This window comes from Paramisgurnus dabryanus, chromosome 21 (genome assembly GCF_030506205.2).
Source record: "Paramisgurnus dabryanus chromosome 21, PD_genome_1.1, whole genome shotgun sequence".
NCBI classification, from domain to species: Eukaryota; Metazoa; Chordata; class Actinopteri; order Cypriniformes; family Cobitidae; genus Paramisgurnus; species Paramisgurnus dabryanus.
Window position 1 is genome coordinate 18,467,411 of NC_133357.1, and position 23,791 is coordinate 18,491,201.

Below are 23,791 nucleotides of genomic sequence, written 5' to 3' on the forward strand. Positions count from 1 at the left end.
TTATCTATCTTTCAAGGCCTAATTAACTTACAAGACAATCAGATTTTGATTCTTAGTGTAATTATACATTTGTGTTTTACCCTTAAAAAAGTGTACCGCATAATTAGATTTTTGAACGTAATAGGCACAATACCCATACATTTACCCTTTTATTATTTATTAAGTATCTTAAATATAGACCTGGGTAACCAATATTTAAAAAACTGAACATTGTCTGCAAAAGTAAATTCTCAGAACCAAGAGTCGTGTAATGACTAACTTTGTCTTTCATTTTTGAAGATAACTACTTTGCCACGTCAGAGACTATTCATAGCTTTGGATGAATGTGTTACATGACAAACTGACCATATGGTCATAAAACAGTGTGGGGTCATTTATTCCTTTACTCATTCACATGTGTGTTATTGGATCCATTTGGCTTTAACTAAATCGCTCATTTAGTGTTTTAACTCGATGGACCTTTAAACTAATAGCTGCTGGATTAAGTAATGAGGAAGTGTTGCAAGAAAATGACGTGAAATACCCTGTTTAGCACAAGAAACTTGAACAAAAATCATTAAACTTTATCTGGATAATTTCACATTTAAGAATGTAAATCTCATACTTTTTTGATGATTGTTGTAAACCTGTATTGTGATCAAATGAGACATGATACTAGATCAAGGTCTGCCATCTAGTGGAGAGTATCCGGTTAGTTAGTAGTAATAGTTAACTAACAGGAAAATCCTATTAGTTAAAAATAAAACAATGTATTGATTTTGCCGACAAATTGCATTGTCTCTGATGTGTGTGACCAAATGCCATTTAACAAAATACTTAGTTGTTTTAACTCAATATTGAGTGAAATTTCTGATTTAATTTAACCCAACGCCTGGGTTTATCTTTTTTTGACCCAACACTGGGTTGAAAATAACCTTTATAGAGTGTACATATCTATACACAAATGGTACGAAGACCTTTTAAAAGGTTACTTCCCCAGTGACCATTTTTTTTTAAAGTTTTCTTCTGAAAATGTACAATCCAGTATTGCATAAAAAGTCATGACATGCACATGACGCCTATATTGTAGGTCTGCTAGCTTCACGCTGACACAGTCATTTATTCAGCTCATGCATTTTAATGACTAAAGCACTAAAACACCTTTGAAAGATAAACACAATGCACAATAAATTAGTGTACAACAACCAGCAGCTTAGGGGTAGACTGTATCTTATTAATGTCACCAACATTAATAAAGAATTAACGTACAAATACAAATGTATCTTGCAATATAAAATAATCAAGCATTAGTAAGAACTATCAGTGATATTAAATGCTTTTTAAAGGACAAAGCATTGCTGAAGTTCTTGACGCAAGTAAACGTGAACTTTGGTGAACAAACACAGGTTTGTCCAGCTTATCCATCAGTCAAAGTTGCTCTTCTGTCTTCTTATCAACATGATAAAATCATCAGGACATCCTTGTCTCGCTTCCTTGATTTCAATCATAACATGATTTGTGATTTGGAAAATCCCCAGGAACACTGCCTCATTTAGCTTTATGCCCAAATACCTTTGAAAACGCTGTTCGACAGGTCACGTGGAGCATCGTATCACTCTCAGTTCTGTAATTTGACCACCGTGAGCTCTAAGCAAAAGAATAGATGGCCACAGGAGATGTGGGCTCAGAGCTGTCATTGTATGGGCTCCTGTCTATGTTCCTCTTGCTGACGCCCGTGTACTCTCCAATGAAAGAGCCGTCTTCATTAAACTCGATCTCGTCCCCCTCTCCATACTCCATCAGGCTGTCATCACTGTTCGCCCTTCTTCCAATGTGCTCGATTGAACCTTGACTGCGTCCTTGATAGCTTTCCTCCTCTCTGGTTAGGACGATACAAATGTTATTTATAACATATTTTATTAATTTATACATCATTAATAAAATATAACAGCTATTGGGATGCATTTGGGCGATTCATATTTTCAATCAATGCATTTTGTTTATGCAGTAAATGCAAATGTGACGGCACATCGATAACATCAAATCTCATTGGTTCTTGCATGTGACATGATGACTAGTTGTCACATATATGTTTTATCATGTGATATACATCTAGAATGGAATGAGTGCGTGCGTGTACATTGAGAGAATTTTCCACTGAACCATTCCTTTAAGATGACTTTTAACAGGAAATGAGGTAACTATTATTTTAAACAAATTGTGTGAAACAAAGCTTGAAAAGATACGTACCGTCTGGAGTAGGGCAGCGTGGGCATTCGTGATATCCTGCAGTAGATATCAAAGTCAAATGCTTTAATAATGTAATGTCTTAATGGAAGAGCAGCACACAAAGGAATTAAGAAATAAATTGTACGACAAATTCTATAAAATCAGAAAAAATAAAAGCTTAATATTTTATAGATCAAAATATCCCTTGCAGTTATTATGTTAAGTACTAAAGCAAAACAAACAAGACAATTAAAGGGATAGTTCACCCAAAAAGCATCTTTTCTGTTCTGTCATCTTATTTACTCTCATTTCTTTTGTTTTGATGAACACGAATTAAGATATTGTGAGGAATGTCCGTAATCCAACAGTTTGTGAGCCCCATTCACTTCCATATTCTTTTATCCTACTATTAAAGATGCAGTGTGTAAATTTTAGTGGCATCTAGAGGTGAGGTTGCAAATTGCAACCAACAGCTCAGTTCACAGCTCATCGCTCACTTTTGAAACGCATAGATAAGCTACAGTAGCTAACAAAGGACAAACATGTCATCGTTGGAGACAAGCATGCCGCACAAGCCCTGAAAAGTGAAGCCAAAACGTCTCGATCGCCCCCCAGTGACTGGTCCCAGTATAGGTCATAAACCCCGCCTTCCGATGTTATTCAATAGGACTTGAGACCAACTAAAAAAATTAATTACAATTCAATTATCTCTTTTCCGAACCTGGTTTCTTTCATTTATTGTAGTTTTTATCACACTGATGTAAATTCAAATGTTTGTTTTTAAAATAAGTTTGTGTTTAGTTAGTTATTTAATGATATAAAAACGGTGGTGTCACGTCATGATTGACAGCTGTGATATCGTGTGATATGCGCATTCTGCGAGGGCGTGGTTTTGATTTCGCGGCTTCACTTCCTGCTCACTACTCCGCATGACTGGTCCCGAAATCGCTACTGCGCAGACTCAAGACCCAAGATGTCAGCGCCATATCGGGACACTGGCGGCTTCACTTTTCACCAATGGAAGGGAGCGAACAGGCGTCGTCCATCTTTTTTTACAGTCTATGGTTGGAGACAACTTAATAAAAACGTTTGTCCGTTGAGAGCTTCTGTAGAAACATGGCAGCACAAAATGGCGACTTCCATGTAAGGGGACCCTCGGTGTATGTAGATAAAAACATCTTATTCTAAGGTAATAAAAACATAATGGTTCATTATGAAAGGTCTTTATACCCCTGATAATATAGTTTTGTATATTTTTTACACCATTTTACCTTCAAAAAAATTACACACTGCACCTTTAAAGTGAATGGGGCTCATGAGTGGTTTGTTTCAAACATTTTTCAGATGATCTTCCTTTGTTTATCAGAACAAAGACATTTATACAAGTTTGTAACAACACGAGAATACGTAAATGATAACAGAATACAACTTTTGGTTGAACTATCCTTTAAAAACATACGGTTAACACTTGTTATGTATGAAATGTGTCATACCTCTCAAGAGACCTTCAGTGGTCCAATTGCAACACATGGAGTGAAAAATAAAAAGAGGGATGAGAGAAGTAGAGATGATGATGTTGATGAATGAATGGATAAATCAGGAGGGGAAAGAGGGACAATTATTGTGACATACAGTGTGCACTTTAAATCTGTGCTAATATGATATTGTTATGATGTATGTATTTATATGACAGGATTACATTTACACATTTGGTGGACATTTTCATCCAAAGTGTGTGTGTGCACCAAGGGTTTGAACCCGTGACCTTTTGTGGTGCTTATGCAACTCTACCACTGGGTTGTACAGGGGCACAGGATTCATTTTCATCACTAATGCAACCCTTATGCTTGATAGACCAATCACTGAATTTTGACTTTGGTGTTGTTACCTTACAGGCATTATCTTATCAAACACTTACCTGTAGTCAAATGTCCCGTTCTCTCTATCATCCATTGGTTCCAATGCAAAATCTTTCTTGTCTCGCACTATCAATAAACAAAATACCAAAAAAAACAAACATTTGTGACCCTGGACCAGAAGTTTATTTGTGAAATCTTGATTTTTTTAAAATAAGCTTTCCATTTATGTATGCTTTGTTAGTATAGGACAATCTTTGATTGATATACAACTATTTAAAAATCTGGAATCTGAGGGTGCAAAAAAAATCAATATTAAGAAAATCGTCTTTAAAGTTGTCCAAATGAAGTCTTTAGCAACTGCATCCACTCACAAAAATAAAGTTTTGATATATTTACAGTAGAACATTTACAAAATATCATTTTTACATAATATCCTAATGACAATCACAGGTGACATGGTATAGTCTAACATGCATCCGCCCTTCTCCTCATTCTCCATATCCCAAACCTTTCCAGACGAGTGCTGGATAAGAGGGAGATGTTGTAACTTTCAGAGAATCCTAACCCTAACCCTGACCCATACAATGTATATTATTTGGCTATATACCCATGCTACTTAAAGGGGGGATGCAAGATTTTTGAGAAACACTTTGGAAAAGGGAGTCAGGCCGACTAACAAAACACACTTGTAGCCAATCAGCAGTAAGGGGCGTGTCTACTAACCGACATCTTTGCCTGGGTTGCGTATGTGTGGGGCGGGTCTATCTAAAGAAGGACCAGATTCTATTGGGGTAGGGGTGATTTTAAATGTCAACATTGGCTTTCAGAGATCATGCATCCCGCCTTTATCATTGGTTTTGTCTGTATCAGTATAACTGATGATTTTTTTGAGTGACACAATTTCTGTACCTGGGTATTTTCCTCCACGGGTTCTCTTGATGAAAAACACTATAAGCATGATAAGAACCAGTAGGGCAACCGCACACATCAAACCAATGAACCAGCCCTGCGTCACGATGTCCACCTGCTCCCGAGCGTATTCTGTTCATGAACACAAACACGTGATGAGGAGCTTACAATCATTTAAAGAAAGTATCAGTAAAATTGTAGGCTCTTACCCTCAGTTGTAAAATGTGGCGATTCTTCCGTAAACGCCTCCCCGACTCCGACCTGCGTTTGTGCCGCCAATGAAAACTTGTATCGTGTGTATCGGTCAAAGCGGTGGAGAGAGAAGTAGGTGATGTTTGGAGGAATGTCTTCTACCTTGATTCGGTCCCCAAGTGTTACGTTCACTGAAGAAGAAATTTCATCACAATTTTATTCAAAGAGAAGCACGTATGTTCAAGCATGTGTAACATTTCCGGAGCCACGCTGTCAGAAAAAATGGCAGAAAATTGTGCCAAGCTGGTATGCCTATTTACAGTTGATTTTAAAGGGACACAAGGGAGCATTTTTATGTTAATAAATCATCTTTGTAAGTCGGTATATGGTTAAATGACTCATTACCCCACTTGCAAGTTTGCTGTATCCGACCCGGTGTCCTTCAGTCTCGCAAAGTCTCAGATATGGCAATGAAGCAGGATCAGTTTACGGCAAACAACACAGAGGCAGGCGAGCTAAACACGGCTAGCGAATGTTGCAAATGGCAGAGCCGGGGAAGAAGCATCGAAAACCCTTGACGGAAGGGAAACATAACTGGGCTGGAAATAAGCTGATAAACTTGGTTCCGAGGGGGGAGGGACAACAGTTTGTTTTTACGACAGTGTGTTTGAAAGCATTTACTTTCAGACACTAGGGGGAGCTCGTAGAGAAATATTACGCAGACTTGCCTGGTTTCCCTTTAACTTTTTGGAATCTCAATCATATGTTTAGTATGTTCTACTTCATAATATGATCACCCTATTTACCTTAGGGGCGAGGTTTACTGCATTTTTGCCAATAATCATACGTTTTTTTGTGCAATTCACTTTGTACGAATAAAAAAGATCCATCTTGTTAAATGTGAATTTCAGTGAGATCATACAGGGGCCCCAAAATTGTTACCTATATCCCTGCATGTGCGCATAAATAACACTTACAGGTCTGGTATTTAAGAATATATCCGGTCAGAATGCCATTGGGTTCTGCAGGCTCCTCCCAGTCCAGATAGATGGTGTCATAGTGCCGGTGCATTATCCTAAACGATCTGGGAATGGATGGCACTGTGGTGGAACAGAAATATATTTTTGTTCACATTCATGAGTGTGTACAATTAGTCAAAATGTAAGTTTCTGCTGTGAATACCTCCTTCGGGCGTCTGAAACTCAATGGTGTGGCTAGGTGGACCCTCAAAGCGATTATTGGCCACTACAATATACATCTTGTAGTTACTATAAGGGACAAGACCAGTCAATGTTCCAGACAGACGTGGCCCATTCGCTTTAAAACTTTTCGTCTTAATTCTCCTGCTCACAATGTGCGACGTCAGGCGGCTGCTTTCTCGCCAGTAATAAACCTGAAACATCAAACACAGCTTATATTACTTACTGTGTGAACATAGCTTTACATTTAGATTTACACATTTGTCAGATGCTTTTATCCAAAGTGACTTACAGTGCATTCAAGCTATACATTGTTTTTCTTTTTTTTAGTATGTGATTACCCAGATTCAATACCATGACATTTGTGTTGCTAGGGAAATTCTCTACCAATTGAGCTATACAGGAAAACAAAAAATCTCTTCTGCAAGAAAAAAGTAAGAAGTATGTACTAGTCTCATCTCTGACTCATAATGATATCATTGTTTTAAAAGTCTTACCTTGTACTCCTTTATTTCACCCATGATGTCAGCTCGTGCCACTGGTTCCCAATGAACCGTCAGCTTTGTGCTTTCAATGTCATCTACTCTTAGATCAGATGGAGCGGCAATAGGACCTGTTTGAAAAACACAAGTTGAGTAAAGCATTTTTTTCTATAAAAGGCAGTGTGTGTTATTTTCTTTTGAGAATCCCAACTTGCAAGACACAGCAAAGCTGGCCCACCAGCTCATGTGAGTTTAGGGTGGGACTATCCCCTTGTTTGACCAATGGCAAGTCTTTGGAAATGTTAAAGAATTGTGTGAGTCAACGTACGGTCCTCTCCGGAGTAGCCAAGGATGACAGGGGATTCTGGGCCATAGCCGAAGAAGTTGATGGCCTGAACTTTAATCTCATAGGGTGTGAAGGTGTCGGTGTCATAGACGATGTAGCTGCACCACCAATATGTTGTGTAGTTCTTCCACTCCTCCCTTGAATCCCTGCGTCTCCACCAAACCATGTAGCCTAGTTTCGGGCCGTTCCACTCCCTGTATTCCAGTGGCTTCAAACAGGAAAAAAACATCAGGGCCAATATTATGCTCATTTTTACAAAATGTAATATAAGTTTCGGGTGTGTCTGTGAAGTCTTAGCTCAAAATACCATGCAGATAATGATCAAGCCATATCAAGTCCAAAGTGCCCCTATTTAGGCGGAAGCAAAAAAGTGCTGTTTTCATGTGTGCACCTTTAGCTACTGCTTTCGGTTAAAAATAGATCTGATTTCTGTGAATGCAGTCTGGGACAATAATATCATTAACCGCATTAGTGCTACAACGGACTAACAAACACATTTAGAAAAGCTTTTGGGTAAATTAACCAGTTAGTCAAGCAGGGACAATAATGAGACTGTTTCGGTATAATGGGGATTAAAAAAGGAGTTGGTGGATTTTTTCATTGTAGGGTGGTTGTGTTCACACACTGCTGACATACATTTATGTCCAAACACCTTGTAAAAGTGGATTTTGCATAATATGGGCCCTTTAATTTAAATCACAAAATGCAAAAAATTTACTTATGCAGTAGATGTGACTAAAAGAAATGAATACAAACTACATAATAAAAGCTAAAAGAATCAGCCACTGATCTACTACTGTTGATGAATTTCCAATAGTTTTTAATATCAATATGGATTACGTTTTATTATGCATTGCTAATCTTACACATCATGTCAAGATTTGGTCCTGAAACAGGATATCTTTAGGGATGCACCGATACCACTTTTTTGGAATACGAGTACGAGTACGAGTACTTACATTTCAGTACTTGCCGATACCGATACCGAGTACTTAATAAAAAACATGATTTAAATTTACAGGTAACAGCTTTAGTCATATAATTTAACAAGAAAACAAAGGACTAGTTTTCCAGTTTGTGGTAAACTCTGCATCTTTGGACAACACAAGAGGCATTAACCCTTTACACGCCGCTCAAACATAGACATTTCTCAAACCGTGGTATCGATTCCAGGAATCGGGGGACTTTTAACGAGTACGAGTACTTTAGAAAATGTGGTATTGAGGCCGATACCAGTATCGGTATCGGTGCATCCCTAGATATCTTAGAATAAATTACAAAAATTATTGACATTTGTCAATCATCCTTCAATCACCTCCCAGCTGATTTCCATGTTATTTCTGAAAACTCCTGTACCCAGTCCTTGGATGTTCCTTGGAATGGCATCAGGCACTAATGAGAAAGGTTAAATACAAAAATAAAAGTTAAATAAAATAAAATAATGTCACTTTTAGAAAAACGGTAAAAAGCTGTTACTATGATGGTACCATTTCACAAAGTACACCTTACCTAAAAGGTGCATGTTAGTACTTCAAAGGCACATATTGGTACCTCAAAGATACACATTGGTACCTAAATGATATTAGAATCTTAAAGGGTACTGTCCCAATGACAGCTTTTGTATTTTTTTCTGAGAGCATATAACACACGCACTCACACGCACAATATATGTGTGTGTCATAATATGATACCATGGATCTTATAAATGTCAACAGGATCTGTACCTGCTCCACCAGTCTGGTAATACGCAGATGGCCAACTAGGTTTACTGGGTCCGATACCATTTATAGCAATGACCCGGAATCGGTACTCCACAAATGGTGTCAGCTGTAAAACGACAGAGTTTAGGCTGCCAGGATAACTGGTCAGGTTCTTCCAGCCACTGGGGATCAGCCAATAGTCAGCAAGGAGATCTTCAGTATATTGAACCAAGTACTCTACAAAATAATTAATGTTATTGTATAGCTATAGAGTTCTTGACATTTTCCTAAATATTTGAGGATTTGGATGAATCTCAGTATTGTGTACCTTTTATAGGATTGTGGTGGCTCAGTCCTGGTATCCAGGTGAGTCTAACACTCCTCTCTGATGGGTCAGAGATCTCTAAATCAGTGGGGGGATCTGGACGGTCTAAAAGAAAAAGTATACAGTATATGTGACCCTGACGATGAAATCCAGGCTGAAGTCTCATAATCTAATGATAAGATTAGGAGCTTCAATCTTTGACATGACCTTACTCAGTCAAGATATCAAGGTTACATTTTCTGATTTTATGTTAAAAAAATTCCTAAAAAGATTACTTTTAGATAGGTTTTCACAGACTGGGTGACATGTTTATATATTAGAAATATTGTTTGTTTTCACTACTACAGTTGATGTACAGTATATGCAGGGTTTAAATTGGGCCGGAGCCGTCCGGGGCTAAGCCCCGGCACATAGGCTGAAGGTCTCGCTCTGCTCTTGCCAGTGTACCCGCTGCGCTGGTGCGTGTGCACTGACGCGAAGGGAATAATGTGTTTTCATTCATTATGATGCATACTCACCAACGCAAGTTCAACGATTTGCGCGAGCAGATTACATACAAAGTCAATGCAAAGACGCAACCAGGCGCGTCCTCGCACGGGGCGATGAAAATGACGCGAATTGGGCGCCGCAATTGCCGCGAAAACACGCGCTTTTCCCTTTAAATGCGTCTTCGCGCAAGTTATGCAGCTCAAGCGAAAACACTCAGAACTTCAAGAACGCGCTCTCACGCAGGATCATTTGACGAGAGACAGAGAGAGAGAGACAGAGACAGAGAGAGAGAGAGAGACAGAGAGAGAGAGAGACAGAGAGAGAGAGAGAGAGAGAGAGAGAGAGAGAGAGAGAGAGAGAGAGAGGTAAGAATGGTGCCCACGTCGAGAAAACTTCATAGAAGACTAGAAACGTGTAAAGGATTAAAGTATGTATGTCTCTCATCTAATTACATTATGTTAAGGATAACACTGGATATAACTATTGTATAGTTGAATAAAATAATGTATTTTGATTACACAAATCAAACCTAACTATATGATTGTTTTAGCTGCTGACCAGCATAGGGAATCTCTATGGCTCATTTCTAAGACATGTTGATGATACAGTACTGTGTGTTGTACCTCTTCTTGTTAATTGAGTCTTTTGGGGTAGCCTATCTTATGCCTAGAATTATTCAAGGAGGTTGATTCTTTTAACTTCCTTTAAAGTTTGATCAATTGTGCATAATGACATGTGCAACAAATGGATATAGGGTGTCAAACTCATAGATTTGCATCATTTAAAATTCAGAAGCTCTTTTTAAAATATTTTGGGTCAACCTCTGGCACAGCTTTAAAGCTGAAACTTATCAAATCCTATAGAGGTCCAGAATGTCATTGAAACACACCAGTGGCTTTGCTATCATCAGTATTAAACATGTTACCCCTTGAAGTACCCCTCCCCGCAGAGCCCCCCCACATAACAAATCCCAATTTAACCCCTGAGTATATGCATGTAAGTGCATGATGGGAGTAAGTGTGCTGGTACCCATCACAGTAAGTTTGGCTGAGACAGTGACCTCCTCCAGTTCACTTTTAATTCGGCAGGTGTACAAGCCTTCATCCCTTCTGTACACATCAGCAATACTCAGAGTATCTTCATCCTTTGTCATCCTATAACACATACACAATAAGACATACAGTACAAATAACACATCAGTCAGGATAGTTCGATTTAACAGCTCAGGTGGTATTTGTGTTTACCTTCTTCCAAGTATCAAGAACTTCTTGTCCTTAAGCCAAGTAACAGTAATGTCCAGAGTCGGGTCAAAATTAATCTTGCAGTCAAAGCGGGCGAGACTCCCTCTGATGACTGTGGTATTGTGTGGGGCACGAATGATTTTAATGGGCTCTGTGAAATAAACACAGGTTTAGATAGCCAAAGATCCCCAGACAACCTAGTACAAGACTAAAATGCTTGTTTGAGCTGCCTTAACTGAAAAGAGCTTGTACTGACATATCATAAAATAAATGAATGCAAAGGTTTTGTCTTAAGATGCACACCTGTAATGTTATTTTCAAGATATGTTTGTAAAAACAACTTAAATGTCCTTTTATAACTAAGGCCGCGGGCACCTTGTTGGGGACCACTGATCTAAACACTGTCCAAGAAACATAGTGTACAGTATAGAAAATCTCAAATTATATCATAAATCATCTAGGGCCCTATTTTAACGATCTGAAACGCAAGTGCGAAGCGCAACGCGCAAGTGAGTTTGTGGGCGGATCTTGGGCGCTGTTGCTATTTTCCCGGCGTGAGAAATAACTCTTGCGCCGGGCGCAAATCAATAAGGGGTTGGTCTGAAGTAGGTTCATTATTCATAGGTGTGGTTTGGGCGTAACGTCAAATAAACCAATCAGAACGCTAGCCAACATTCCCTTTAAACGCAAGGGCGCAAGTTCCATGGCGTGTTGCTATTATTATGACGGATTTACCAGGCGCACGCCAGGAGCGGTTCACAGCCGAGGAGACCGACGTCCTTGTACGGGGGAATCCCACGCTTGCCAGCATAAATCGGGCACGCCGTGTAACGGGAGGTGGATCTGCCTCAGGACTTGACGCCAGCAGAGGACATCGCTGCGTCCACCCTCACCGCTGAAAGGGTTTGGGGGCTTTGAAATCGGACCCAAGAAACGCAAGCAAGGTCCAACCCCAAAGTACTCTTACAAATCAAGTTCATATACATTAAGGTTTCTTATGAAAACATTTTAATTATTATTTACATAAAATAAACGTAATACAGCCACACAACAAAGTTATGAAAATATTTTAATCGTTATTTGCATGAGAATAAATAAAAACTATCACCACAATGCTCACCACTATGATTCCCCTTATCTCGTGTATTAATATTTTTAAGTGTAACAATTTATGATTTGCAAAAATAACTGTTGCATCTGTGTAGATTAGATAAGCAAAGTGTATGCGCGTTGTGCACCCTATACATTATGGTCAAGCATGCGCCCTTAAAATAGCATAATGAACAACGCGCAACGCGCCACTGACTTTAAACTTTTTTTTTCTGGTCAGTGGCGCAATTGTTTTTTGAAACTGCAAAATAGCATCAGGGATGGTTTGCGCTGGAACACGCCTCTTTTTTTGCGCTGAACCACCCAGGGAGCGCAAGTTCATTCCCTAGTTTGCCGATGTGCTTCTGTGACGGGAAAAACCCGCTGTGCGCCGGGGCAAAATACGAATGATACATGCGTCACGGACAAAGTCAATTGCGCTGGGTGCAAGATAGAGCCCCTAATCTTTTTTCTTTGTATATTTAAAAAAATGATGTATGTAAAAAATGTAATTTCCTCCCTTAATTTTGTCCATATTTATGTATTTATATTAAAATCAAAATATATCTAATATTTTAAAAAGCAAACTAACCTTTGACCTCTAGTTGAACCTCCTTCTGATCTTGTCCAATGACGTTTCTCGCAGCACAAACGTAGGTTCCCTGATCTTGCATCCTTGTGTTTTTGATCTCTAGTGTGCCATTTGGAAGAACCCTATAATTACCTCCTCCTAAGGAACCTATTCCACCTTTTGACCTACACACACACACACACACACACACACACACACACACACACACACACACACAAACACACACATAACATGCTACCATCTCTATCTTAAAGTTTGAAAAATACTGTACATTATACTGCATATGATTTCAATTTGTTTTACTTTAAACAATGTTTAATACCTAGATACATTGTACATACATTAGTGTGTCTGTTATAGTTAAAGGAATATTATTATTATTCACCCTCATGCTATCCCAGATTATGTGTTGTTATCTAGTTGTCTGAAGCAAAACGATACATTGTGAGAGAAAAGTCTGTGTAAAGTCCGATATTAAATGTGTTTTCCTTTTGTGACACCACAGAAAAACATGATATTAACCACCCAGCCAAATGTAAATGATTAAAAAAACTGCAAAATAAATTAAATAAGTAATAAAATCTTGAAAAACAGACAGGATTCCCTGCTGTCTAACATTGGGGGAGTGTCCGCTGTCAACGGTGAAGCCATGCCCACTCACGGGAAAGCTGCTGCCTCTTTCAACTTTGAAACTGTTGTGGCTAGAAGGGATACAGCTATGGCCAAAATCTCATGAAATCTTGCCGGAAGAGTGCTGTTTTCATCCTAATCCTACCCCTAAACCTAACATTGGCTGTTTCTCAATGTCAAGGAAGGATCCTCAAAAGCCAGAAATTTGAGGATGCTACGTCATCGACATCCGTCGAAGGGACTGTTCCAATGTCGAGGATCCTCGGAATTGCAACCAAGGACTGAGTCCTTCCTTCGAGAAATATCCCATATACAGGAAAGAATGCATATGTGTATCCTTTGCGCTCTCAAATCACCCACAATCCTATGCGCGCAGCGCCGAAAGGATTTACGCTGTAGCTGTATCCTAACCTAACCCTAAACCCAGAGGAGCTGTATCCCCTCTAGCCATAACCCTTTGAAACACTGGGTGTTTCTCAATGTCAAGGATACTTCCTTGGCAGGACTGGTCTTTCCAAGTCACTTCCTTTAAAGGCTAGGCGAGGATCCTCTTTAGCATTCAAAGAACACGTAAATGGAACAGGCTAGCAAGTGCACGTCATTGCGTCATTACGTCAGTAAAAATGTGTGCTTTCGGCGCTGCATGCATAGGTTGTGGGTGATTTGAGAGCGCGAAGGATACACATATGCATCCTTTCCTGTATATGGGAAATTTTTCGAATGAAGGACTCAGTCCTTGGTGGAAATTCCGAGGATCCTCGACATTGGAACAGTCCTTCGACGGATGTAGATTTCGTAGCATCCTCGAAATTTTGGCTTCTGAAGATCCTTCCTTGACATTGAGAAACCGCCACTGCTACAATGTGAATGGATGGGGGCCATGCTCGGTTGCTACAGCGTGTCACGGAGCCACAGTTTTAGTCCAGCCTAAATAATCCTCAATACAGAAATGTGGAAAAATTGACAGTGGTACGCCACAATTCAGTACTGCATAGTTCACGGTAAGTTGGCAGATCAATAACCTTAAATCTCCCAACCAATGAGATTCAACACCATTGTCATGTCATTTAAATATAAAATTATTAGTTTGTGAAGAAAGTAAGTCATACATTTGGGATGGCATGATGGTAAATATAATGTGAGAATTTACTTATTCCATTAATGGATAATGACAACAACAACAAAGTATAGTCACCATTGCAGGTCGGGTTTGGGAGAGCCAAAATACGGACAGTCTAAAAGAGTATGATTGCCTTCTGTTGATTTAACAACTTCATCTCTGGGTCCCAACAGACGTGGTCTCATATCTACACACAACAGTCGAATGCATTAGTTTTACATATAGATGATAATATTTTTCTATTCAACCTTTTGTAGCTCTTACCCATCACAGCCAGGAACGCATTGGCCATGATGTAACCATATGGGTTTGAAGCGTTACACTGGAACACTGCAACGCTGTCAGGAACCACAGAGCGAAATGTCAAAGTGTCTCCTAACACCTGTCTGCCAGGGCTCTTAGGGGCTTCTGATGTTAATACAGAAACAAGAGTTAAAGAGCTCTGCTGTTCACCAGGTGATGTTCATGATGATGTTGTCTTTCTCACCATCGATTGGCTCTCCATTAACCATCCACTGGATCTGCGGTCGAGGAATACCATCAGCTCTACACACAATACTGCCACCGTCATCACGCGACAACACCAGACTCTCAGGTTTCTCCACCCAGAAAGGAACCGCTGTAGAAGAAGAGTTTTGATTCAAGAAAACCAAAAAAAATCTTGTTTGCATCTATAAAAATCATTACAGGTTTTCATTTGTAGACAATTTGCGCTGTACGTGAAAAATAACATCAGTTTACTGCTGAACTGTTCCTTAATAAGTCAATAATGATGGACTTGAGCTATAGTAAGAGAGTAATGAAGTATTCTACATTTGACCCTGACAGTGATGGTGTGGTCCAGACTGCCCATTCTGTTGAAAGCGGTGCAGATGTAGTCTCCTCCATCATCCATGACGACCTTCTTTATCCTGAGCGTCTTGTTGAAGTTCTCCAATTTCTTCCCTGTCATGGACAGCTCGCCCCCATTCTTAGTCCATTTGATGGAGGGAGTCGGACTGCAATATATAAGAGAAAATCAGTCATTTTTTCTTCAATGTTGATGTCTAAAATCTTTTTTTTTAAGATTTACAGTTTAGATGATCAGCATCATGTCCTAAAAAATTAAGGAATTTCTTACCTTAATGTGTATATGACTTCCTTTTTTCAGTCAAATACATTTAGGCTGCCTTCAAAACTGCCTACTTCCATACTATATAGTAGGTGAAGAGAAGTAGGCGAGGCGAGTAGAATGTATGAATTCATAGTAGACAAAATGTACCCAGGTGACCGACTACTTCCGACAAGAAGCTGAAGGTCCTGTCCCAAATGGTGCATTTCATCTGGACTTTCGGTCTAGTGGCCTTAAATTGTTTATGCTTGCTTAGTCTACATGTCCGTAGAGTGTCCCATCTGTCATTTTATGCTCCGAAGTGTGCTCATCAGTGCCCCCTTTGCACCCTTGATGCGGTCTTCGGTGAAGCCCGCACTGCAGCAGGCCTCACGCACTTTACCGTCCCAGAAGTCATTGCAAAAGAGCAATCGGAGTCGGACCAATCAGACGATAAAAGGGAGGAGTTCACACTGATGGCATCTTCTCTTCCTATTTCCAGCGTGAAGCTCGAGTCTGACTCAAAATACAAATCCAGTGCACCCTCGTGGACTCAAGGGTCCCTAAGGTGAACTACATGATGTCATCAAAGTGTGGACTCTGACAGTACATTCACACGGAGCGTAAGCGTTGAAGCTTCGCATTCACTTTTAATGGGTAACGTCATGCGTTGCCGAACTGAATTGTGAACAGCCAATCAGATCGCCTTATGCAAATAACATAGGCAGAGGCAGCCAATTACGTTTATGGAAGACCGGAGCATCTGTTGCTGTCACTGTGGTTGGCTGTTGGCCATGCTTCAGACAAGCCTTCGGTAAAGCGATAAAGGTAGGGTAACTGATTTGATCCTGAAACATTTTTAGTTATGATGGTTAAAAGTCTCCTCACATCCTGATAGCAATCACTGTGTTAAGTTGTTTAAATGTATTTGTAGAAATTTATGTCATCTGTGAAAGGCTTAGGACCAAAAAATGTTATCATTGTATCATAGATTTCGGTCCGAACAGACGTTGCCTTTTTTGTCCCCCATACGTAAGCGTAATTTGAATGCCCACCGCGCAGCGAGTCCACGCAGACATCATACGTCATCGGTGCGTTCACGTGCGCTCACCTCCTGTCTGTAAACAGCGCGAACAGCAAACTTTTCTGCTGAATTGACAACCAACACAGGAGGGACAAAACTAAAGGCATCTTTTATAACAACAACAGCAAAAACTGCCTGGATCAGCAAAAAACAAAAACCCAAATTAACATCGGTAACTTTACTGCTTTACCACAAGATGAAAACAGCTGCAGGAGGCAAAGGGTCTGAAAGGGTCGTTGCACTGTTTATTTTGGTAAGGTAGGTACGCGATATGTTTGTATTGAGATGGATTCAGATATTTTACTTTTATGAAACATTGTGTTGCTTATGAAATTTGTGTTCGTTTACGGATTAGCGTATCGATATAGTTACTACGTCTACACAACCGAACGTGTGCTTAAACTAATTCTGATGTAAACCAGTTGTTTATGTTGGTTATTTTGGAAGTGTTATTCGCTTTGTACTGCAAAGTTTTCTCACTGGTGAATGAGACATGAGACGTGACCGTCTGATCTGTGCATGTTCATGTGTTATGAAAGAGGCGTGACTTTGGATGGCGATTTGACTTGAGGGTGGGATCGGGATTTCATTGCTAGGTGGCTACCGTTAGCATTTTTCAAAATGTGTTACCCTCCCTTTAACGCTTCTCTCCCGTGTGAATGTACCGTGAGGAAGTCCACAAGTCCGGAGTGTGCCATTTGGGACAGGGCCAAAGTGTTCATTCGAAGGACACTTTACTATCCCGTAAGGCCCCGGGGAGTTATCCAACAAAGAAGAGGACAAGTGCGGCTCTATTCTCTACTTTCACAGTATGCGATTTTGGATGCAGGGTTAGAGTTATATCAACAAGTTTTTGCGTACTGACGTGGAGTCAACATGCTGCTATTTTTTATCTAGATGTGCTTACATTGAAATACAATGTATCAGTCGCTAAATACGCCAAAATGCAAATTGTTTCCTTTCAAAAATGTATCGTTTCACTTCAAAAGACATATATTAAAGAGATAATTCACCCAAAAATGAAAATTCTCTCATTTACTCATTCTCATGTTGTTATAAACCTGTATAAAATTCTTTGTTCTGATGAACACGAAGGAAGATATTTTGAGGAATGTTTGTAACCAAACAGTTCATGACCCCTATTCACTTAGTATTCTTATTTACTATAGAAGTAAATGGGGCTCAAGATCAGTTTAGTTAGAATTTTTGGGTATACTATCCCTTTAATTCACTGTAGTTGAATTTCTTTATCTGATGATTGATAGGCTTAAAAAAAACAGGTACTCGTCAATGCCACTATAAAGCTAGTAATAGTCATGATTTTATTTAATATAACTCTAAGGGGCAGTTTCCCGAACAGGGATTAGACTAGTCCTAGACTAAAATAATTGTAAGAGCTGTCCAAACTGAAAACAGCTTGCACTGACATATCTTAAAATACATCAGTGCCCTTTGTTTTGCCTTAAAATGCACACAAGTAATGATTTTATTAAGGCATGTTTGTTAAAACTATTTCCTAATTAAACTAAGGTCTAGTCCTGGCTTAGGATAATCACTGTCCGGGAAACCACCCCTAAATGTTTTCAACTGGAGGAGGGAAGTCATATTCACCGAGAATGGCATTAAGGTGAGTAAATTATGAGGCAATTTTCATTTTTGGGTGAACTTTTATCATCATGCTTTTAAAACTCACACTCCAGCAGCAAAACACTCCAAAATGAGTTCTTCGCCCAGCATTGCAATTGTTGTGCTCATAAATCCTTTAGGTTTCAAGAACTTGGGTGCTGCGTTGGCCGCCATTCGAGCTACACAAACATAAAGCAACAAATAAGAGGCATGTATATTAATACCACTCACATACTGCCACAGCAGGCCAAAGCAATGAATTAGTGGTTTAGTAGCGGCGTGTTGAGTGTTTAAAAAAACATAACCATAATAAGACTCCCAACTCACCACTGTATTAGACTGTTAGATGGGTTTAATCATCGTTCTTCACCGACTGAACACGCACAACCACAGACACATAGCAAAATATTAGACCAACTGAGTGAAAAGTCAAATGTGCTGTTATACAGAGAAACCAAATTGAGCTTTCAGACCTGTGAGCACCTGTAGAATAAGTGGTGGCTTCTGATGGATGGTGTTTGTGAAGGGGAAACGAGCAACACAGACGTAATTGGTAAGAGCATCTTCTGCTACGATACTGGAGAAGTACAGATCTCCATTCTCTGCCTTGGAAACTCGCCGATCTTGACGGATTGGAGCCATAGCTATGGAAAAAACATTTGTGTATAAACAACTAAGTAATGTTACGCTAGTAGTGCAAAGGTTATGGGTTCGATTACGCGGGAATAAACATACTGATCGAATGTGTGGCTTCAATATAAGTCATTTTGGATAAAAGCATCTGCCAAATGTATAAATGTAAACTGTAGTTAATATTCAATTTTCCAAAATCTTGGTTTTATGGTAGTAGGCCATTCCAGACCAGCACCAATCCAGCTACCAGCTGTTCATACCAGCTAAAGAGGGCCAAGTTGGCTAATGCACTGTCAGAAAAAATTGTCAAAAAATTTTGCCAGCTGTCACTCCGGTAGTACCCTTTATAAGGTCCTAATACAGTATGTATTTAGGTACAGATATGTATATATTTTGTACCTCGGTGGTACTAATATGAACTCTTTAGATGCAAAGTTGTACCGCCCCAGTGACAGCTAGAGACAAGACCAGACAGTGTGGTAAACTTATGCGAGTAAATAACCAGCTAGTCATAACTATATAACTGAATACTTACTGCTGTTCAACCAGAAGGTATCAGGTTTTGGAGGACCTTCAGGAGGATTACATGGAAGAATAAGAGGAAGTCCAACCACCACTGAGACTGGCTCCAGGTATTCTTTTAACCACGTTCGGGCCTCTATTCACAGGATGGCAAAAACAACAACAACCTCACATTAAAAAAAACATAAACTCTAGTTCAATAACCATTTAAGTGTGAATTCTTGCTTACTAGAGACACGCAGGTGGATGTAACTTGACAAAGCAGAGCCAAACTCATTGGTCGCTGTGCACTGATACACTCCCTCATAGTCTGCAGGACGACCCCAAAAGAAGATCTCCAACGTGCCAGAACGTCTTCTCATGCTGACCTGGGGATCTCGAGCTACGTTCAGGTACACACCATTGCGCGTCCATGTAAAGCTACAGAGGTGAACAAGTGGAAACATTTATTTGTTATGTGTGATAAAAAATGATTGGTCAGAGACAGAGTTTGCTTTTAACTTATAGAAGATTTGATGGAATTCTCAGTTGTTTTTCATTTAAGGATCAACTTAGTCTCGGAGGTTTCTCCTAAAATTGCTTAAAAGGAAATAAAAAACAGAAACAAATGAGACATTGGTGCAGTAAGATAATGTAGACCAGGGGTTCTCAAAGCCTGGACTTGAAGGGAACTTGATCCGGACTCGCGTACATATTGCAAGTGCATTTATTTCTATGTGATTGATTAAATATGTGCATTTGTTACTTTAAAAATGCATATATTTAACTTGTAAACCATTCGTTTAGTTTTTTCTTTTTAGATTTAAGAGTATTCCTGGTCTGAAAATAAAACGAGTTATTTAAAAATTTCCTGCGTGACGCTATAGCCATCACACCCAGCTATTCTGCACAGCTATTTCATGTACTACGGTTTTTGATCAGTAAGTCCTTATCAATCTGAAATCACTGTTGTTTGAGTCGTTTAAAACATGCATTTGAAAAAGCAACACTCGTCAAACATAATCATTATACGTATTCTTTATTATCATGAAATACCTGAAAAGGTTTGAAGAACAGCAATATAAATATATCCTTAAGACATTTCCTGGAGCTGCGTGTGGTGTGTATGGTTCTTCGTCTGCAGCGCATATTGAGTTTCTGCACGAGAGCGCCCTCTGGCTTTTGGATGTAGCGGCATTTCATTGTAATTCATTGTGTCTCCAATCCATCTACCAACCACACCTTTTTTGCCACGGTTTATGCATCTGATGGAAAACAAACTGTGGCATTTCTCTAATTAGGTTGCTCTGTATTTTGGACCTGGTTACTTTTGGCATACTTCTTGTGTTTCATGTATAAAAATGTTTTTACTTTAAATGCAAAATACACTTGTAATGAATGTACTTTAATAGAAAATACTTTTTTCCAAACTATTTGTATTGATATGTTATATAAACAAATTATTTACATAAAGTTATTACCATGCGTGACAATTTTTGTAATAACCAGTTTTCTATACCTATGAAAATGATGAGAATTCAGATTTGAACCTTTGAATGTAAACTTTGAGAACCCCAGAACTGTAGTTAAAATAATTTGGACTAGAGTAAATTAGATAAGAAATATTGACGTTTGCAGACTTGACAAATCTGAGCTCAGTTTGTGACATTGTTGAGACATTCGTAAGATTTCTATCTTTTTCTTGTGAGAAATATCTGAGACGCAAGATACACTGTTAACCCAGAAATTGTCTTTACTCAAACAATCAAGGAAAAATCATTAATATTTTCTGTTTTGAAGCCAAAGCTTAAATTGATTTGTTGATTTAACTGTTAACCTTACAAAATCTATTAAACTAAAACATTCAAGTAAAATGAACTTAAAATTATTAGTTCATGTTGTAAGGAAAACCCATAATCCTTTGCGCCTGAATATTTTGATTATTTTCTGCTTTTTCACAAATTAAAAACTGATAAGAACTTTCTGTACTCAAATATTTGTAAATAAAATGTCATATAGGTTCAAGCTCTTATATTATTGATGTTGTTTTGTTGTAAATTATAATTTTGTGAAGTCACCGTTCAGGTGATCAGTGTTTCCTTACATGAACCCTGTTCAGAACATTTTATTGTATTTTTCTCCACAGTACTGACAATGTATTTCAAAACACATTTTTTGTGTGTTTCTGTGGAGAATCAGGTTTATTCAATGACTGACTTAAAGTCATTTTTTTGTTATAAAACCATTTATAACATCAAATGTAACATAAAGTAATAAAAACTATAAAGTTGTATGCAATGGGTTTCCTCACACATAATGTCATCGAATCTGGGTTAAGAGTGCAGGAATATTGGAAGAAATTAAAACATGAAGTACATTAAACTTAAAATTACTTGTTATTTCAACCAGGCAAAATTAACTTTTTTAGGGCAACGAGTTTCCATAAATGTTTTAGGTTCAATCAACCTGTATGGGTTTACAGTGTACTTAAGCGAAAGTTTATTTTTATTAATTGAGACATTTGGTACCAATGTACCTGTGAGGTATTAACATGACTTCGTTAGGTAGGGTACTTTTAGAAAAGGTACAGACCCAGTAACATCTAGGGACCATTTTTTCAAGTGTGTAAAGCCATATCAGACATTATTATAACAATACACATCTATTACATTATATGCACAGTAAAATCAGATTGAGTATAAGTAAAGTGTTGGATACTTACACTGGAGGAGGGTTGCCTGTTGCTTCACACTCCACTATAATCGGATCAACCGGATCTACGATGTGATCTTGAACACTCTGTTTGAAGATCATTGGAGGTTGTCTGACTGTGGGTTTACACATTTATTAATGTCATGTTTTAACCAATTAAAATGACAATGTATGAGAGTAAAGGATGGCATGCAAAGTGACCTTCAGTCATTAAAATAACAGCAGATCAATTACCATCAGGTGGTATTTCCATAGCTAATATCCATGTTTGCTGTAGAATAAATAATAAGGCTGAAATCCTCCAACATGTCACAGTTCTCATGTCTGCTATAGACAGCATCTGCTGTGTTGTGCTCTGACAACAAACAAAATGTAAACACAATGATGTTTTGAATCATCTTGTTTGAATAAACACAGTGGTGGAATGTTATATTAATCCATATTGCTTTTCTTTAGTGTTTTTAATGTGGTTAATGGTGAGCAACAAAAGAAAAGCATTTCCCAACTGTGATTCTGCCCATAATAGAGGTTTTTGTAATTACACACTCCATCAATAGAGGTGCAAACAATAACAAACACATTTACTTGCATTTATGCCCTGAAAATAATTGAAATGTATTTGTTGACATAGTATTATGGCAGTAAGACAGTACTACAGACTAATTATGTTGCAATATAAGAAACTTGCATTAGTAATTCACACTGTAAAAAAAAGATGTGGTTTCAACTTAAAAAAGTAAGTGTTTGTGCTGCTGCCTTAAAATGTTGGGTTAATTGTACTTAAAAATATGAGTTAACTTAAATTGTTTCCACTTTAAAGGCAGGATAAACACTTACTTTATTAAGTTGAAACTACTAATCTTTTTTACAGTGAATATGCATATCATCGGTTTTTTAACTAGCTTAGTTTTCTGTTTAACGGATTAATAATTTTTGCCTTTTACTGTTAAAGCTTTGATTTCAAATATGTTTCTGAACATAAAAAATGCAGCACTTTTGTAATTTCAACATATATTTGTATGCTACTTTAACTTCAAAAATTAAGTTAAACAACTTCAAGTTATTTATATAAGTTATGTCAACTTATCACAAGTCATAAAATAAAACATAAAATAGTAGGTTAAATTAAATTGCAAAACCAAGTTTTTTTTTAACTTAATGCTGCATTTTCCAGTGTACATAATACAGTTTTATAATACACAGTGTTAGGTTAACACTATATAAAGAAAGTGGCTCACCTGTAGCAGAACAGTAGTATCCAGTTTCACAAATTCTGTGTGCAGGACATTTCACAATGCTAAAAAACAATATTGCATTAGACATTTGATGTCAAAAGAGTACTAAATTATACATTGTTATATAACAAAAACACACATTTTAATTTAAGTAGCACATTTGTATTTGTTTACCTTTCATATCTGGCCTATTTTCTTATTATTGCAATGTTAAGATGTCATAATTTCATTATATTCCAAAGGCAGAATTCCACTCCCAAATAATTTTCCTTTGTATTCATAAACATCCAAAAACAGTGTGATGGCTCAGCAGATGTACTTCATTGTCTTAATCCATTTGTCCACTTCGCCCATTGACCATGAATGATGTTCCACCCCCTCTATCTCTCACTGTCACTCAATCTCTCTCTCTCTCTCTCTCTCTCTCTCTCTCTCTCTCTCTCTCTCTCTCTCTCTCTCTCTCATAATCACATCCTTTAAATCTAACCAGCTCATTTTTTTATAAGAACGCTACGAAGTACAACAGTAG

The 23,791-nt window shown here is 38.3% G+C and overlaps 1 protein-coding gene across 2 annotated transcripts; it reads right to left on the bottom strand.

The window, feature by feature from the left end:
• Positions 1–1,063: 1,063 nt before the first annotated feature.
• On the bottom strand, positions 1,064–23,643 carry nfascb (neurofascin homolog (chicken) b). 2 transcript variants are annotated; one of them, XM_065286083.1, is made up of 28 exons: positions 23,437–23,643; positions 23,266–23,300; positions 22,262–22,382; positions 22,038–22,143; positions 19,566–19,756; positions 19,350–19,472; positions 18,655–18,825; positions 18,249–18,360; positions 15,195–15,379; positions 14,869–15,000; positions 14,646–14,789; positions 14,457–14,568; positions 12,632–12,795; positions 10,954–11,101; positions 10,739–10,863; positions 9,224–9,325; positions 8,920–9,132; positions 8,511–8,587; positions 7,178–7,403; positions 6,865–6,980; positions 6,351–6,561; positions 6,146–6,268; positions 5,186–5,359; positions 4,977–5,108; positions 4,127–4,193; positions 3,702–3,713; positions 2,230–2,265; positions 1,064–1,858 (listed from the first exon to the last, which is right to left on the bottom strand). In XM_065286083.1, the coding sequence occupies exons 1-28, from the start codon at positions 23,441–23,443 to the stop codon at positions 1,627–1,629; spliced, it is 3,597 nt and encodes a 1,198-aa protein (XP_065142155.1). In that variant the 5' UTR covers positions 23,444–23,643; the 3' UTR covers positions 1,064–1,626. The 2 variants fall into 2 exon arrangements, with proteins under 2 accessions (XP_065142155.1, XP_065142156.1); XM_065286084.1 differs by having other exon boundaries at positions 23,266–23,324; positions 23,437–23,642.
• Positions 23,644–23,791: the final 148 nt, after the last annotated feature.